Genomic DNA, 19,201 nt, shown 5'->3' with positions numbered 1-19,201 from the left:
GTCTGACATCGAAGCTCCCTGCAGCCAGGGATGCAAGTTGGGTTCTTCCTGCCTGGACACTGGATACCTGCTGGCCATGTTTGCAGCAGCCACCAGGCCATGCCCAGTCCCTGTGTGTGGTAGACATGTGGTCATAATTTGTCAGTGAGGCTAAAGGTTGGCCAGGAAAAATGAGAAGGGCAGCAAATATATTTGTTCAAAGTTATAAAACAATGGCATTCCGTTCTAACTGGGACTATTTACAGTGGGAGATGGTACATACTGTTGAGGCTGTAGTGGGAGGAAGAGGTGGGCCACCGCTGGACACCCTTGGGCCGAGGGGCAAGGGTGGACATAGCATTGGCATGGCAGCAAGAGACTTGGCTGAGGGCAGGGGTGGAAGGATGTCTACTGCTGAAGACCAAGTCCCTTGCCACTCTGTCGGTTGCTAAGTCAAAGGCAAACAGAAACAGGAAGAGACAGCAGGAGCACAGAGGCCAGCATCTCCCTTTCCTTATGCCATGGAGCCAGCTGCCAGGTGTGGGCTGGTCCATCTCCCTCCTCAGCCTCTGCCAAAGGGCTGCTCCAGCGCTCCCCTCAGCGGAACTCCTCAGCCAGGCGCTCTGAAACCAACCATAGTCCACTGAAGCTGACCGCCCTACTGAGACAGACCAAGGCTGACAGGTGAAAGCCCCTTTCAACAAAATTCCTTCCAGGTAGGAATCAGAATATGATGCGTTTCCCATCTGCCGGGTTCTGCTCCATGGGACAGTAGGGACACTTCAGCCTGCAAAGGGAGGAGAACCGAGAACGTCTCAGGGGTGGCCAGTAGGAGAGCCAAGCCAAGGTGGAGGAGAGCACGGGAACTTACTTTCCTCCATTAATGAGCTTATTGAGTGCATCTCGGGAGATAACGTGGCCGCAGATGAGCTTGATGGGAGGGTTGGAATCTGACGTCTGCTGGCGGAGGATGGGGCAAGCGAACACGGAGTGGTACCAGCACTTCATGCCTAGTTCAATCTCAATCTGGGACGGGCAGCAAAGGGGGTGAGTTCCACTTCCCGTCATGGCTGTCCTCCCCAGTGCCTCTTGCCCACGATTCCCCGGGCCAGGCCTCACCGGTAACTCGTCCTTGTGACTCCAGACCCCAGTGCACTGCCTCTGCTCGATCACAGCCTTGATGTTCATCAACACAGGCAGCGCCACACAGCCAGAGGCAAAGCTGCAGACAAGGAACAGGGGCGAGAGTGGCTCAGATCACAGCAGACAGGCAGAAAGGGCCAGCGCGCCATGCTTCAGCATGGACCTTGAGACGGCTCTACAATGATGCACAGTCAAATCGGTCCTCAAAGATCCCTCACATTGTTCTAAGGTGCCACATATGTACTTATGTATGTCTGACTCTAGAGAATCATTCTAATGCACCCCAAAATTTGAGAACCTACAGGGAAGACTTCCTATAGCTCTAGGGGCAGATATCTACTCATCCTTATGACTGAAAAGTCCTTGGTATGACTAGGGGACAGTGAGCAGTTCCAAAGGGCCCCAGCCTGCCTGTAGGGTGTACCCTGCTGTGTAGTCATAACACATCTTTATAATGGTGGCTATCAACTAGGCCGCCTAACAAATGGAGGTTGGGGTTCTGTTCTTGTGACAAGTGCATGGGGAAGGGAGCCTACTGGCTGGAACCTCAGATGCTGAATACCCCACGGTGCACAGGGTAGCCCTGCACAACAGAATCATCCTAAGGTGCTGATGTTGTTCTTGCTGGGAAATAACGTTCTATAAACTGAGTCCATGGTAACAAATTAGATGAGCGTAGAATCAGTCCACTATATTGAGGTGCTGTATTCAGACACCATAAACAGTCTAAATACAAAGTGACAACTGTCCACTGTGGTGGAGTGTGTGGCTCTGGGGTCAGGTTCAAGTGCCCATTATTCCCTGTGAGGCCTTGGGCAAATGAGTGCACATCTTGACCCTCCATTTCCTCATCTGTAGAATGAGGATAACAGTGGCTCTCCCTCCCAGGGTTGCTGTGAGCTCTGAGGGAGGTGTCTGAGCAGCAGTGCTGAATACATATTACTCAACCACTCACATCTCCCCTGAAGGCAAGTGGTGTTTAAGACATGAGGTCATGAGGAAGGCGGGCTGCAGAGGGGCGTGGGTTAGCTGAGAAGGTCTTGCAATGATCCAGGGTGAGGTGCAAGAGAGGCAGGGACCTCAGGAGACCTTATGAAATGGGAACCTTGACCATGCCGCTGACCTCATGGTGACCTTGGGCCATAACTCTTTCTAGTCTCAGTTTAACTGTAAAAACAGGTAATTCCTCTCCTGAAGAATGACTAAGAAAGCCAGTTTCGGTCTCTGAAAGCACCAAGCACTGTTCCTGGCACATGGCAGGGCCTTGGCAAAATGATGATTCCCTCTCTACCCTCCCACCTGTGCTGCCCTCACGGGGCTGGGTTGTACCTGACGCTAAGTGGGGACTCCACAGAAAGCCCCAGCAGGGAACAGGCGTCCCGGGTAAAGGTCTCACAGATCTCTGCCCAGTGGCTGTTGTCCAGCAGGTGGCAGTAGGGTGACTTCTCCAAGCCCAGCCGCAGGTACACCAGGCTGCCCATCATCACCTGGATCTCTACAAGGCAACCAGAGGGTGCAGCTCAGGGGGTGCAGGGCTCTGGGTCCACCCCCCAAGCGGGCGGCAGGACTGTGCAGCACAATATGCTGAGCCCGGCGGCTCCCAAGCCCCTGAGCAGGGGTGAAAATGCCCTCAGGCAAATTTGACTGTAAAATCCATTGGGTGGAGGTCCAGGCTGCTTCTGCAGGACAAGAACAGGCATTACTAACACAGAATCAGGAATGAGGACAGTTCTTTTCCAGTTCTCTTTCCTCCCCAACTGCATCAAGGATCAAATAAGTCCTCAGGTTGGCACTGGTGTCTCCACACTAATCTCCATTTAGAGCAACCCCAGGTTAAGAGCTTTCAAGAGGCGGCCGGGCGCGGTGGCTCGCGCTTGTAATCCCAGCACTTTGGGAGGCCGAGGCGGGCGGATCACAAGGTCAGGAGATCGAGACCACGGTGAAACCCTGTCTCTACTAAAAATACAAAAAGTTAGCCGGGCGTGGTGGCGGGCGCCTGTAGTCCCCGCTACTTGGAGAGGCTGAGGCAGGAGAATGGCGTGAACCCGGGAGGCGGAGCTTGCAGTGAGCCGAGATCGCGCCACTGCACTCCAGCCTGGGTGACAGAGCAAGACTCCGTCTCAAAAAAAAAAAAAAAAAAAAAAGAGCTTTCAAGAGGCAGCAGTATCTAGCTAAAACTTAAATCATGGCTTGGGGCCGGGTGTGGTAGCTCATGCCTATAATCCCAGCACTTTGGGAGGCCGAGGTGGGTGGATTACATAAGGCCAGGAGTTTGAGACCAGCCTGGCCAACATGGTGAAACCCCGTCTGTACTAAAAAATATAAAAAGTTAGCCAGGCATGGTGTCAGGCACTTGTTTTCTTCTGTGTGGGTTTTTTTTTTTTTTTTTTTTTTTTGAGACAGAGTCTCGCTCTGTCGCCAGGCTGGAGTGCTGGAGTGCAGTGGCGCAATCTCGGCTCACTGCAACCTCCACCTCCCGGGTTCAAGTGATTCTCTTACCTCAGCCTCCCAGGTAGCTGGGACTACAGGTGCCTGCCACCACGCCCTACTACTATTTTTAGTAGAGATGGGGTTTCACCATGTTGGCCAGGATAGTCTCGATCACTTGACCTCATGATCCACCCGCCTCGGCCTCCCAAAGTGCTGGGATTACAGGCATGAGCCATCACGCCCGGCCAGTGTCATGCATTTGTAATCCGAGCTACTTGGGAGGCTGAGGCAGGAGAATCGCTTGAACCTGGGAGGTGGAGGTTGCAGTGAGCCGGGATCACACCACTTACTGCACTCCAGCCTGGGCAACAGTGAGAGTTTGTCTCAAAAATAAATAAATAAATAATAAATAAAATCATGGCTTGGTTTTCATATTTATTTTGAGATAAAATTTAAAATAATAAATATGAGTGGAACTAAAAAAACAAGTTAGTACAGCTTACTACTTGTAAGCATAGGTCAGACTCAGATTCCAGGTTTGGAAATTCTAGCACGACAGGAAGACTGCTCAATTGAGTCTTTTTTATTTTATTTTTTGTAGAGATGGGAGCAGGGGCAGGGGTTCGCCATGTTGCCAAGGCTGGTCTCCAGCTCAAGTGATCCGCCTCTTGCTTTGGCCTCCCAAAGTGCTGCAATTACAGGCATGAGCCATCACACCCAGACAAGTCTTTTTTTTTTTTTTTTTTTTTTTGAGACGGGGTCTCACTCTGTCACCCAGGCTGGAGTGCAGTCGCAAGATTTCAGCTCTCTGCAAGCTCCACCTCCCGGGTTCATGCCATTCTCCTGCTTCAGCCTAGTAGCTGACACTACAGGCACCCGCCACAACGCCCGGCTAATTTTTTTTTGTAGTTTTAGTAGAGATGGGGTTTCACGGTGTTAGACAAGATGGTCTCGATCTCCTGACCTTATGATCCGCCCACCTCGGCCTCCCAAAGTACTGGGATTACAGGCATGAGCCACCGCGCCTGGCCTTTTTTTTTTTTTTTAAAGGACTTTTCTATAGGCCAACCAGGTCAGGGGGGCACACGAGGCAGAACAGGCGGGATGGGCATGGCATGCTCTGAGTGTGGTGTGGCGCATAGCAGGCACGAGGACCCTGGGTGGTCTGCACTGAAGCTATAAACTAAAGGTATGGCAGGTGTGAGAGAAGAGGAGCCTAGAGTTCATCCTGGACACAATGAGGGATCGGAGAAGTTTCTAGTTGGGGAGAGGCATCTGCGTAACAGACAGCCCCACATGGGCGCAGGGACTGGCAGCCTGATGTAACCCACCACATCCAGAAATGTGTCAGGCCAGGCAGCACAACCCCAGCCGCCTGGGCACTCACCCCGCTGGTGCAGCCGAGCAAAGGGCTGGAAGTGCCGAGCATAGCTGAGGGCCTCCAGCTGCTTCTCGGGGCCTCCTGCCAGGAGGCGGATGAAGTGCATTCGGTGCAGCTTGAACTCCAGGGAGCTGTTGAGTTCCAGTAGGCGCTGCCTGTGGGAGACGGCCCATCTGGGAAGAAAGGGGCCAGTTTAGTGTAGAGCTGGTGGGGGCTACGACCTGAGAGCCAGGACCTGAGAGGAGGGCCCCAAAAGCCTGTGTGAGGCTCTTGAGACAGGGCTGGAGGCAAGTCAAGTACATCTGGGTGAACTGAAGACCACAGTCAAGCCCTGTGCCCTGAGAGGTCGGAGCAGAGTGCTGCTGGCCCACCCAAGGGCCTCCTTACTCCAACGCAGGACCCAGGTCTTGTTCGTGCAGGGCTTCCAGGATTCGATTCAACTCTAGGAAAGGCTGCTTGAAATCCAAGTCCACATTCAGCGTTGATTCCTACAAGGAGAGAGAGAAGAGATCCCACCACTGGAAGATGGTGTTTCCAAAGTTCTCTGCTATGCACATAATAGAAGCTCACCCGCCAAAGACAGGCCAGAGAGAGCTGGGCTTTGCTTGAGGAGCTTGGTCTCCTGCCAGCCACTTGGGCCTCTCTTGTTCCCATCTCAGTCCTGGGGAGGCTGAGTATGACATGCTGACCTCCAGAGTGCAGACTGCAAACCCCACCCTACAACCGTAGCAGTGGAGACAGTCCCCAGGCTACGCGCTGAGTTGCATGGCGAGAAAATTACTCCTCTTCAATCCTCCTAGTACAGCAGGGAAAATCTTTACTTTTACCACCAGTGTGTCTTTAACACCTAACAAGTACTACTTTGTCATTTCACTCATCTCCCTTTTCAATAAAGGGATATGAGGCCTCAGCTCAGAACCCTGGCTGGCAACCAACTCTAACTAGAAATGAGTAACTTCTCTTTTCATCATATACGTTTTTAAAGCTACCTTCTACTTCTGGCAGAGGTGCTGATTTCCTTTAGGAAATAAATGGATTTGAAGAATGGCAGGGACTTCATATAGTGAAAACTAGCAGGTGAAAGGCAGAGCAGGCAGGTTGTCAAGAGCCCGCCCGGCCCGGCTGTACCTGGCACAGCTCCTCGGCCACGCTGAGCATGCCCTGCTGGTACAGGTGTTCCACGATGGCCATCTGCAGGATCTGCTGCTGCTGTTCCCGCGCATCCCACACCGCATCTGACACAACACCACAGATCTCAGAGTCGAAGTTCTGACGAAGGAGGAGAGACAGGGCCTGGTGATGCGGGCACTCTTGCTGGCTCTCCTTCGAGTCCTTGTGCATCCCGGCTTCAGGGTACTCCCACCCCAGACCTGGAGCCGGCCACATGCTCACCCTGTCAATGGCTTTGCCCACTCGGGATACACTGCTGTGAATGTCCTTATGGTCCGAAGCCAGTTTCTGCACCGTATCTTTGATCTTCTGGCAGCACTGTGACATCACCAGAGAGAGGGTGGCTGAGAGAGGGGTCCCCTGGAGGGCTGCAGAGAAAGTAGAATAAGGACACAGAAGAGGCAGACTGGGGCACCTGCCTTGGCAGCAGACCTTAGCTCTGCCTCCTCTATTCTAAATGCCAGCCCCGTAGCCCAGGAGGCAGCCCTGAACGCCAGGGTGAAAGAACTAGCTTCTCTTCCAGGTTCTGCCACTTTTTAACTGTCTGACTTGGAACTGGTCAGATGGGAAAAGCCAGTTCACCTCTGGGAGCCTTCATTTCCTCATCTGTGAAATTATAGGTTGCTGTGAAATGAAGATGACTTGGCACTTACTATGGGTCAAGTGTTCATTTTAACTCATGGACTATAGCATGCATAGGATTCTGTTTAACTGCCAAGTTAAACATAGAGTTACCATATGATCCAACAATTCCACTCCTAAGGATATACCAAAAGAAATAAAAACATATGTCCACACAAAAACTTGTAAGTGAATATTTATAGCAGCAATATTTATAATAGCCAAAAGGTGGAAACAACCCAATGTCCATCAACTAGTGGAAGAATATAGCACATCCATACAGTGGACATTATTCAGCCATAGAAAGGAAAGAAGTGCTGATACAGGCTACAACATAGATGAGCCTTGAAAACATTGTATTAATCAAAGAAGCCAGACACAAAAGGCTACATGTGGTATGATTCCTTTTATATGAACTGTCCAAAATAGGCAAATCTATAGAGACAAAAAAGAGATTAGTGGTTGCCAGAGGCTAGGGAGAGGGAGGAATGGAGAGATAGTCAATGGGTTAGGTTTCTTTTGGGGGTGATGAAAATGTTCTGAAATTAGATAGTGGTAAAGATTGTACAACTCTGTAAATGTGCTGAAAACCACTGAGTTGTACTTTTTTTTTTAATTTTCATCTATGTATGTATGTATTTATTTTGAGACCGAGTTATGAGACTGGCTAATACCTGTATTTTTGGTAGACGGGGTTACCATGTTACCCAGACTGGTCTCAAACTCCTGGACTCAAGCGAGCTACCCGCCTCAGCTTCCCAAAGTGCTAGGATTACAGACATGAGCCACCATGCCCATCCAGAGTTGTACTTTATTTATTTATTTTGATACAGAGTCTTGCTCTGTCGCCCAGGCTGGAGTGCAGTGGCTTAATCTTGGCTCACTGCAACCTCTACCTCCTGGGTTCAAGCGCTTCTCCTGCCTCAGCCTCTGGAGTAGCTGGGATTACAGGTACACGACACCACGCCCAGCTAATTTTTGTATTTGTAGTAGAGACAGGGTTTCACCATGTTGGCCAGGTTGGTCTCGAACTCCTGACCTCAGGTGATCCACCTGCCTCAGCCTCCCAAAGTGCTGGGATTACAGGCATGAGCCACTGCACCTGGCCAGAGTACTTTAAAAGAGTGAGTTTAATGGCAAGTGAATTATAGCTCAATTTTTAAAAAAGACATAGGAACCAGGGACTCCCTCTGGTCAGACCTAAGACAATTTGAACATTACATTAAATAACTGTAATGGATTATAACCTATTGAATAAAATAAGAATATGGGTGTGAAGTGATAATAATGAAAGGAGAAGGGAAAGCTTCTTTTCAGTTGAATGCCAACTAATAAATGTATAAAGAATGACAAAGCAGGAAAAATCACCATGTTGCAGACAGCTTAGTAATAATTCACACAACAATCATTAATGGATACTAAAACTAGTAGGCTAAAATTTGGTAAAGAGCAGGACATTTATATGGTATCAAAGTATCTCCCCACAAACCACCTTTTTTTTTTTTTTTTGAGACAGTCTCGCTTTGTCACCCATGCTGGAATGCAGTGGCACAATCTTGGCTTGCTGCAACCTCCACCTCCTGGATTCAAGCGATTCTCATGCCTCAGCCTCCCAAGTAGCTGGGACTACATGCATGTGCCACCATGCCCGGCTAATTTTTGTATTTTTAGTAGAGACGTGGTTTTGCCATGTTGACCAGCCTGGTCTTGACCTCCTGGGCTCGAGTGATCCGCCCGCCTCAGCCTCCCAAAGTGCTAGGATTACAGCCCACAAACTACTTAGTGATTACAAAGAAAAATTAGGAAGTTTACAGTGGAAAAACTTAGCAGCTACCATCTTAACTAAGTGATCAAAGTGAAGATCAGGCCAGGTGCAGCAGATCATAATCCCAGCACTTTGGGAGGCTGACACGGGAGGATCACTTGAACCCAGGAGTTTGACACCACCCTGGACAGCATAGGGAGACCCTGTCTCTGCAATAAAAAAAAAAAAAAAATTAGCTGGGCCTGGTAGTGTACTGCTGTGGTCCCAGCTACTCCTGAGGCTGAGGTGGTAGGATCACTTGAGCCCAGGAGGTCAAGCCTGCAGTGAGCCAAGATCGTGCCACTGCACTCCAGCCTGGGCAACAAAGTGAGACCCTGTCTCCAAAATAAAAGTGAACAACAGCAATAATGCAATAAACCAACATCTTGTGTCTTCCAATGTGATGCACTGAGAAACAAATCACTTCTGAAGTACTGCCAAAAATGCAAACCCTAAGTAATGAGAAAACATCAGACAACTCCAAATTGAGAGACGTTCTGCAAAATAATTGGCCTTAATGCTTCAAAAATACCAATGTCATGAAAGATAAAGGAAGACAGAAGAAATGTCTCAGATTAAAAAAACTAAAGATTAGACAGGAGAAACTAAATGCAGTGTGTGATCTTGGATTGGTTCTTGGACTGGAAATTAAAATGCTTTATGAAAATTCCTGGAACAGTCGGGCATGGTGGCTCACACCTGTAATCCCAGCACTTTGGGATGCTGAGGCGGGTGGATCACCTGAGATCAGGAGTTCGAGACCAGCCCGGCCAACATGGCAAAACCCCGTCTCTACTAAAAATACAAAAAAAAAAAAAAAAAAATTAGCCAGGCATGGTGGTACGGGCCTGTAAACCCAGCAACTTGGGAGGCTGAAGCAGGAGAATCTCTTGAACCTGGGAGGCAGAGGTTGCAGTGAACCAAGATTGCTCCATTGCACTCCAGCCTGGGCAATGAGAGCAAAACTCCGTATCAAAAAAAAAAAAAAAATTCCTGGGACAATGGCAAAATTGAAACGTGGATTACGCTGGCTGGGTGTGGTGGCTCACACCTGTAATCCTAGCACTTTGGGAGACCGAGGCAGGCAGATCACTTGAGGTCGAGGCAGGCAGATCACTTGAGGTCAGGAGTTCGAGACCAGCCTAGCCAACATGTCAAAACCCCATCTGTACTAAAAAATACAAAAATTAGCTGCAGGTGGTGGCATGCACCTTTAATCCCAGCTACTCAGGAAGCTGAGGCACGACAATCGCTTGAACCCGGGAGGTGGAGGTTGCAGTTGAGCCAAGATCATGCCACTGCACTCCAGCCTGAGCAACAGTGAGACTCCATCTCAAAATAAAAAAAAAAAGAAATGTACTATAGTTATTAGGTAATATTGTATCAATGTTTCATTTCTTGGATTTATTTATTTATTTTATTTTTTGAGACAAGTCTTGCTCTGTTGCCCAGGTTGGAGTGCAATGGCATGACCTCGGCTCACTGCAGCCCACCACCATGCCCAGCTAATTTTTGTATTTTTAGTAGAGATGGGGTTTTGCCGTGTTGGCCAGGCTGGTTTTAAACTCCTGACCTCAGGTGATCTGTCCGCCTCGGGCTCCCGAAGTGCTGGGATTACAGGCGTGAGCCACTGCGCCTGGCAATTTCTGGGTTTTAATAATCGCTGTTTTTATGTAAGAGAATGCCCTTGATTTTAGGAAATACACACTGAAGGCTTGGGACTATGTTATCTACAACTTATTTTCAAATGGTTAAAAAGTAATGATCATGGCAAATATGGCAACATATGAGCAGCTGGTGAATCCACGTAAAGGGTATATATCAGTTCTTTATACTATTCTTGGAACTGGTCTGTAAATTTGAAATTATCTTTAAAATCTTAAAAGCTAAAAATAGGCCAGGCATGGTGGCTCACACATATAATTCCAGCACGTTGGGAGGCTGAGGCAGGAGGATCACTTGAGCCCCTAGGAGTTCAAGACCAGCCTAGGCAACAAAGACACTGTTTCTACAAAAAAAAAAAAAAAAAAAAATTTATAAAACGAAAAAAAAGTTAAAAATAGAAAAGTAAGTTGAAGACAAAATGTAAATGGGAATCATCTCAGGTAAATTAATGATTTGTTGGGCTTTTGGAAGTAGCTCAGAGACTGTCATTACCCGGTTTCAAGGAGGCCTAGAGATGCAGGTACCAACATCCTCATCATCGTCCTTCCGGGTCTCCCATGTCCTCAGGGAGGCTGTCGCAGGGCACTTTCAAGGGTGGCCACCCACCTGCGCCGGCCAGCTCAGCCCGCAGCTGGTCCACGTAGTGCAGCAGCTCCTCCAGGCTCTGCTCACAGTGCCGCCCGTAGGTCAGGAACTTCTGCAGGACCTTGTCCAGCTCTCTCTCCACGCACGCACACTGCTCCATGGTGGCCTCAGCCTGGGGAGGGTCAGCTGGGTCAGGCCCCATCTGGGCCACGGTGGCATGGCAGGCAGGGTGCCCAACCACCTCTTCAGATCCCTCTCGCCATTCCCACATCATGTATCAATGTTCCATCCCATCTCCTCACTCCACTGGGGTGCCCAGTGGAGGATGCAGGCTGGTGTGAGGACGAGGTTTTTCTTAATCATGGTGAGAAAATTATTATTCCATTTTCAACTCTTTTCATGCCTTAATCTTTGTTCATCTCCCTTTTAAATCAGAATAGAGAGCAGGCCTCACAGAGCCCTTAGCTGGCAATACTATCTAAGTACAAATCCATATACTGCATAATGTCATATTACATGTATGTATTTTCTTTTTTTTTTTCTTTTTGAGACGGAGTCTCGCTCTTTCACCCAGGCTGGAGTGCAGTGGCGCGATCTCGGCTCACTGCAAGCTCCGCCTCCTGGGTTCACGCCATTCTCCCGCCTCAGCCTCCGGAGTAGCTGGGACTACAGTCGCCCGCCACCACACCCGGCTAATTTTTTTTTTTGTATTTTTAGTAGAGACGGGGTTTCACCATGTTAGCCAAGATGGTCTCGATCTCCTGACCTCGTGATCCGCCCGCCTCGGCCTCCCAAAGTGCTGGGATTACAGGCGTGAGCCACCGCGCCCGGCCTGTATTTTTTTTTGAGACAGGCTCTTGTTCTGTTGCCCTGGCTAGAGTGCAGTGGCACAATCTCAGCTCATGGCAACCTTGATCCCCCAGGCCCAAGGATTCTCCCCCTTTAGCTGGGACCACAGGAGTGTGCTTCCACACCTAATTTAAAGCTTTTTTTTGGTAGAGATGGGGTCTCCCTGTGTTGCCCCGGCTGGTCTCAAACTCCTGCGGCTCAAATAATCTTTCCACGTTGGCCTCTCAAAGTGCTGGGATTATAGGCATAAGCCACCATGCCCGGCCCATGTATTTTTATAGAGTTACTATGGCCACATTCTTACAGTCAGAGGAACTGCTTTTCCACATACTATAGTAACATAAGCCATAAAGGCTGTCCTTGAGTGGCTATTTGGAAACACAGCTTGGGGAATAACTGCCAACCATGCCAGCCTGACGGGCTTGCCCACCACTCCTGCCTCACCCTCACCCGCTGCGCACCCGAGGACAGGCACAGAACCTTTGCTCTCTCATAGCTCTGTGCCCTGGTACATGCTGCTTCCTCACCTGGCCTGCTCTCCATCACCCTTACCTCCTCGAGTACTTGAGAGGCTGGCCCATCACTTCTGAGTTCGCTCAGACGTCAGCGTCTTCAGCAGCTGTCTCTAGCCTGTGCCCACCTAGCTCCCTCTACTCTCACTTTGCACCCTTCTATTTCCGTTTTGGTCACTGGGCCTGCCTCCCCAACCAGACCAGCACCTCTCTTGCTGCAACACGACCTTCCCTCCTCATTATACCATTGAAAGAAAGTTGACTTTTCTTGTCCTATCTCCTCTCCCTACCACTGGGACTTCCTTCTATGTCCTTTCTACCCTGGGCCATTGCTCCTTTCCATTTCAGAGCAGCCTTTGACACTGAACACGCGGGCAAACCTCAGAATGTCTGTGACAGAGCTGATCTAGCCCAATGCCCATTCTCAAGAAGGGTACGGAGGGACATCCAAGAGAAAGCGAATCTTATGTTCAAGGTGACCACCAAGATCCTCCCAGTTTCACAGGCTCTCTTCACTCATTCCCTCATTCCCACAAGCACGAGTCCCAGCCTCAGCACCTTGGCCCATCTGTAGCCACTGTCTCCCAACCTGACAGGCAACAAGTGACAGTGAAAAGGCAGCCAGGGCCTTGGGGGCTGTGTTTGTTCCCTTTTTCCTTACAGCTAATGCTATTACACTGGAATCTATAGTCACAGAGTCCAGAAGCTATGCCACCCCACCCCCCACCATCCCCTCTGAACAAACACCCTGCAACTGAATGTGACCCATTATGGCAAAATACAACAGGGTCTCCTATCTGAAATGATGTAATTATTATTATTGCTATTATTAACAGCTGACATTCCAAATAGGAGCCTGTTATGTGCCAGGCACTGTTCTAATGACTTTGCATACATTAATTCATTTACCTAATGCTCATGAAAACACTATGAGGTAGGTACAATGATTAGACCCACTTTGCAGATGAGAAAATGAGACACAAAGATTAAATCAGTTGCCCAAGGTCAGGCATCTGGGAAGTGGAGGAGCTGGGAACTGAACCGAAGCCAGACAGTCTGGCTCTGGCCTCAGACTCCTTCTCTAAGTACTTCACATCACAGGCACTGCCAGGACCAGCTTCACAAGCCACTGTTTCACCAGGAAAGGAAAAAGCAAATATCTGTGTTGGAATGAGTGTACAGCAACCATTAATGATGACAAGAAACAGAAAATTAACCGCAGAGCTCATGAGAATGATCAACTGGGGAAGATGGCAGAACACTAGAATGTTGGCCAAGAGTGTCTGGGAACTAGAATCACAATTTATCAAAAATAAACATGGCTCAAAAAAGCCAGGACCTCACGAAGGTCAAACAATCCGGCCCTGTCGGACACCAAGAGCTACCAGGCTTATCAAAGGCAAACTCAAATCAGCATCTTGAAATTGTATTTACTACACTTGATCTCAGCGAAAAGGCTGAGAAGCAATAAAATTGTATTTACAAAGCTGAGGAAGGAGATGGGTACAGGATTGCATTGTGTCAAGGAGTAGGAAACAATCTAGGCACCTCATCACTGGAGGAATCAGCTAAGTAAAATGTGGGGGATGCATCTATGGAAACCTGTGGAGCATTTAGAAACTGCATCCCAAGCATACCCAGAGCAACATCAATAAGAGCCACACATGGCACCGAGGTGGAAAAAAATGAGGTCTAGCAGAACCCATTTATGTAAATTAAAAATATATGCATATAGGCTGGGAGCAGTGGCTCACACCTGTAATCTCAGCATTTTGGGAGGTCAAGGCAGGCAGACTGCTGAGCTCAGGAGTTTGAGACTAGCTTGGGCAACATGGCAAATTACCTGGGCATGGTGGCACACGCCTGTGGTCCCAGCTACTCAGAAGGCTGAGGTGGGACAGAGGATTGCTTGAGCCCAAGAGGTCAAGGCTGCAGTCAGCCATGATTATGCCACTGCATTCCAGCCTGAGCATCAGAGTGAGACCCTGTCTCAAAAAAACAAAAAACAAAAAGAAGATATACACCAAACACATCAGAATGGTTTCCTGTGGTGAGAACAGAGGGGAGAATAGGGACAAAAGGGAATATAAATACAAAGGAGAAAAAGGCCCTGCATGGACCAGTTAAATGTTTCATGAACTGAGGAGTGTGATTAACTCAGTAATTTTTTTTTTTGGAGACGGTCTCGCTCTGTTGCCCAGGCCGGAGTACCGTGGTGCTATCCTGGCTCACTGGCAACCTCCACCTCCCGGGTTCAAGCAATTCTCATGCCTTGGTCTCCCAAGTAGTTGGGATTACAGGTGCGCCACCACACCTGGCTCTTTTTTTTCTTTTCATTTTTGTATTTTTAGTAAAGACAGGGTTTCGCCGTTTTGGCCAGGCTGGTCTCGAACTCCTAGCCTCAAGTGATCCACCTGCCTTGGCCTCCCAAATCACTGGGATTACAGGTGTGAGCCAAATCACCTGGCCAAATTTTTAAAAATAAAATAAATGAACTGAGAAAACAGAACTGTTTGTGGGTATTCTATCCAAAAAATGCAGGAGGTTAATTCAGTCTGTCCAGAGCAAGCCACTCTGCCTGAATCATAGTCAGTCATCTTCACCAGGCGCAAGGAATTGTGTTTGTCTTTGACAAACTTCATGATTAATAGAAGTACTGATGATTGAAATTTCATGTCCACTGGTCCTAAGCCTTCCTCCCCAAGGTCTCACATATACAGAAATTATCCACCAGGATGACCCTCCAAAACACACACCAGATCCTGTTACCTTTTGCCCAACACTACCATGGTTGACATATAAACCCTTTGCAATTACGTATTTGCTTCCTTTGCACAAGTTGTTCCCGTGTTTAGAGTGTTCTCTGCACTTCTTTGTATAGAGTACGTAAGCTGTAGTTAAATTATCACCTCCCCTTGAGCCCTCAGTGAAATCTCCCTGCCTCTTTTTCTGCTTGATAACCTGGCAAGAGTGGCCATACCACACCCATCTGAGTCCTCAACTACTGCAGCACAGTAACAGCCTGTCCACGTCGGCCTCCTCCATTGGTCTGTGAGCTGCTCAATGGCTGGAATTTAGTCTTGTCCTTTCTCCCCCTCAGTGCCCAGACTAGGCCTGGTCCATGGTAGATGCTCAGTAAACATTTGTTGATTGGGGCTGGGCGCGGTGGCTCACACTGTAATCCCAACACTTTGGGAGGCCGAGGCGAGTGGATCATGAGGTCAGGAGATCAAGACCATCCTGGCTAACATGGTGAAACCCTGTCTCTAGTGAAAAAATACAAAAAATTAGCCGGGCGTGGTGGTGGGCGCCTGTAGTCCCAGCTACTCGGGAGGCTGGGGCAGGAGAATGGTGTGAACCCGGGAGGCAGAGCCTGCAGTGAGCCGAGATCGTGCCACTGCCCTCCGGCCTGGGAGACAGTGCAAGACTCCGTCTCCCAAAAAAAAAAATTTGTTGATTGGCTGGGCGCAGTGGCTCACGCCTGTAATCCCAGCACTTTGGGAGGCTGAGGCGGGTGGCTCACCTGAGGTCAAGAGTTTGAGACCTGCCTGACCAACATGGTGAAACCTCGTCTCTACTAAAAATACAAAAATTACCCAGGCGTGGTGGTGGGTGCCTGCAATCCCAGCTACTCGGGAGGCTGAGGCAGGACAATCGAATGAACCTAGGAGGTGGAGGTTGCAGTGAGCCAAGACCACGCCATTGCACTCTAGCCTGGGCGACAAGAGCAAAAACTCCGTCTCAAAAAAAAAAAAACCACATTTGCTGATTAAATGACACATCCATTTCCTAACCTTGCCCTAGAGAGCCTGAGCTCAAACGCGTAGCAGTGGGTAGAAAGAGACATGAGTAAATATTAAAATCTCCAGGAAGGCATGTATGGAGGTTTATCCTGGAGTATTTAGCATCCTGAAACAAGGGGCTCCTGTGCAGGGAGAAAGGAAGTTTGAGCAAATCATAAAGGTCCCTTTTGCCTGACAAAGATTAGACAACCTCCATTGATCCAATTCCTAACGCACTTTTTTTTTTTTTTTTTTTTTGGTGAGGCAGGGTCTCTTCAGTTAATAGGGTTGCTTAAAAATTAAAAAAAAAAAAAAAAAAAAGAGAGAGACAGGGTCTCAATCTGTTGCCCAGGCCAGAGTGCTGTGGTACAATCAGGGCTCACTGCAGTCTCGACCTCCTGGGCTCAAGTGATCCTCCCACCTCAGCCCCCCACCCCAAGAAGCTGGGACTACACAGGTGCACCATGTAGTCCCCTCATGAACACTCCTGAGTTCATGACACATTTAAGTGGTCCATGCGGGGCCTTTTCTCGTTTGTATTTATTTATGTATTCCCTTTTGTCCCTATTCTTCTCCTCTCTCCCCACCGCACCTGGCTAATTTTTTTGTTGTTTGTTTTTGAGACGGAGTCTCACTCTGTTGCCCAGGCTGGAGTACAGTGGCATGATCTTGGCTCATTGCAACCTTTGCTTCCCAGTTTCAAGCGATTCTCCTGCCTCAGCCTCCCAAGTAGCTGGAATTACAGGCACCTACCACCACGCCCGGCTAAATTTTGTATTTTTAGTAGAGACGGGGTTTCACCATGTTGGCCAGGCTGGTCTTGAACTCCTGGCCTCAAGTGATCCTCCTGCCTTGGCCTCCCAAAGTGCTGGGATTACAAGCGTGAGCCACTGCGCCCAGCCTAATTTTTTGGAGAGATAGGGTTTCACCATGTTGGCCAGGTTGGTCTTGAAGTGCTGAGCTCAAGCCATCTGCCAGCCTCAGCCTCCCACAGTGCTGGAATCATGGGTGTTAACCACCGTGCCCAGCCAATTCTTATGCTTTTGCAGCCGCGACCTCCATCCACTCTCTACTCTACATGTCACTCCTCTGCTTAAAACCAAAAGATTTCCACTGTACTTGGAAAAAACTCCACATTCTTTTCTATGACCTAGACTCTATGTGAGCAAACCCCAACTCTCCGACCTCATCCCCTACCACTCTTTCCCTTTCTTACCATACTCCAGCCACACTAGCTTTCTTTCTGTTCCTTGACTATACTCTCCGTTGATTTCTGCCCCAGGGCCTTCGCACTGGCTGTTCCCGCTGCCTGGACCACGCTCTTCCCCTATCTTCCTATGCCTGCCTCCTAATTTGGGTCTCAACGCAAATGTCACGTCTTCAGAGATGCTCTGCTACACCACAGTATCTAATGCTGACCCCTCTGCCCCACCCTCACACGTTACCCTGTCATACCGCCCTCTTCCATTTTCTTTACTGCACAGTCCTACTTGAAGTTTCTAATCTTTCTTTTCTCATTAACCAAAACTGGAGGGAGGAAAAAGCCCATCATTTTCCCTGGACAGCAGCGCCTACTGGGAGTTTCACCCTAATTAACATGCAAACGACAGGCAAACTCCTAGTCATCCTTCCAAAGACCCTGCTCCAAAGCCCTACCGAGCCCGGTGCGCACCTGCTCACTTCCGACCCAGCGCGGGCGCACGAGGACGGGACGTTTGAGTCCGAGCAACTCCCCTGGCTGAGGCGGCTCTTTGGGGGCTGGGCCGGGACCTATGAGTCTGGGACTCCAGCTCCCGGCCCAGGGCCGACAACTGCGAAGAGAACAAGCCCAAGGGCAGATTGTTCTGGGCTTAGTCGTGGGTAGCAGGGGTTCTGGAGAAGGCTGGGGCCCGGGGGGCCGGCCGAGCTTTCCCCGCCGCGCGCCTCAGCTCCGCCGGCCGCTGTGCCCGCCCTCGGCCCGCACCTGCCGGCTCCCAACCCCGCACGCTCTCACCTAGCCCCGCAGCCCCGGCCCCGGCTTCCGGCGCCGCTGTCATCGGAACCGGAAGCCGCGGCGGGCGATCGGCGGCCCGGGCCCGCCCATTGGCGGTTTTGTGGAGGGGTGGCCGTCCCACGAGCCCGCGGCTTTGCGCCTGGCCGCCGAGCCTCCCCGCCGCGCGTACCGAGTGGAGTCGCCCGCGGGAACCGGGCGGCGGCCAGAAAAGCAGCGCCTGTAATCCTCTGGGGGGTCGCGCCTGGTCGCCTCCAGGTTCCGAGTCCCTCCGGCCGGGCCCCGGGCCTCCCGGTCGGCGGAAGCCCCTGGCCGCGACCGGTCCTCGCCGGCGGGCCGGTTCCCCACCCGGCAGAGGAGGCGTCGGCCTCGCACTCAACCCAGCGCCCGACTCCCGGGTCAGAAGCCCCAAGCCCCAAGTGGTTACGCCTACAGCGCTGCCCGCCCTGCTCAGTGAGGGCGGCGCGGGGGCCGTGAGGGACAGCGGCTGGGCTAGGTGCGCACTGGGTTCAGCCGGGCTTTGGAGCAGGGTCTTTGGAAGGACGACTAGGAGTTTGCCTGTCGTTTGCATGTTAATGCGTGTGAAACTCCCAGTAGGCGCTGCTGTCCAGGGAAAATGATGGGCTTTTTCCTTCCTCTAGTTTTGGTTAATGAGAAAAGAAAGATTAGAAACTTAAAGTAGGACTGTGCACAGGTTTAGGGATCCTGGACAGAGCCTAGAAATCTCAGGAGAACTGAGAGCTCTTGAAATATCAAGTGATGCTTTAAAAAAAGAAAACTCCAGGCCGGGCGCGGCGGCTCACGACCTTCCAGCACTTTGGGAGGCCGAGGCGGGCGGATCACGAGGTCAGGAGATCGAGACCATCCTAGCTAACACGGTGAAACCCCGTCTCTACTAAAAATACAAAAAATTAGCCGGGCGTGGTGGCGAGCGCTTGTAGTCCCAGCTACTCGGGAGGCTGAGGCAGGAGAATGGCGTGAACCCCGGAGACAGCGCTCGGAGTGAGCCGAGATGCCGCCACTGCGCTCCAGCCTGGGCGACAGAGCAAGACTCCGTCTCAAAAAAAAAAAAAAAAAAGAAAGAAAAAGAAAAGATAGAAAACCCCGGCCCGGGCGGCTTATGCCTGTAATCCCAGCACTTTGGGAGGCTGAGGCGGGCAGAACATAAGGTCAGGAGTTCGAGACCAGCCTGGCCAATATGGTGAAACCGCGTCTGTACTAAAAATACAAAAATTGGCCGGGAATAGTGGCGGACGCCTGTAGTCCCATGGTCCCAGCTACTCGGGAGAC

At 50.2% G+C, this 19,201-nt stretch overlaps 1 protein-coding gene across 7 annotated transcripts; it reads right to left on the bottom strand.

Annotated features, from left to right (window-relative positions):
* Window positions 1–169: 169 nt before the first annotated feature.
* RMND5B (required for meiotic nuclear division 5 homolog B) lies at window positions 170–18,002 on the bottom strand. 7 transcript variants are annotated; one of them, XM_030808453.1, is made up of 11 exons: window positions 17,915–18,002; window positions 17,594–17,732; window positions 10,800–10,950; window positions 6,326–6,471; window positions 6,062–6,202; window positions 5,321–5,421; window positions 4,940–5,106; window positions 2,452–2,617; window positions 1,099–1,201; window positions 851–1,005; window positions 170–766 (listed from the first exon to the last, which is right to left on the bottom strand). In XM_030808453.1, the coding sequence occupies exons 3-11, from the start codon at window positions 10,936–10,938 to the stop codon at window positions 703–705; spliced, it is 1,182 nt and encodes a 393-aa protein (XP_030664313.1). In that variant the 5' UTR covers window positions 10,939–10,950; window positions 17,594–17,732; window positions 17,915–18,002; the 3' UTR covers window positions 170–702. The 7 variants fall into 7 exon arrangements, with proteins under 7 accessions (XP_030664313.1, XP_030664310.1, XP_030664311.1 ...); XM_030808456.1 differs by having other exon boundaries at window positions 172–766; window positions 10,686–10,950; window positions 17,915–17,955; XM_030808450.1 differs by having other exon boundaries at window positions 6,062–6,471; window positions 17,915–17,999.
* Between the last annotated feature and the right edge of the window lie 1,199 nt (window positions 18,003–19,201).

This window comes from Nomascus leucogenys, unplaced genomic scaffold (assembly GCF_006542625.1).
Source record: "Nomascus leucogenys isolate Asia unplaced genomic scaffold, Asia_NLE_v1 Super-Scaffold_3019, whole genome shotgun sequence".
Lineage (NCBI taxonomy): Eukaryota > Metazoa > Chordata > Mammalia > Primates > Hylobatidae > Nomascus > Nomascus leucogenys.
Note: the sequence above shows the minus strand (reverse complement) of the source record. Positions and strands in the feature narration are given on the sequence as shown.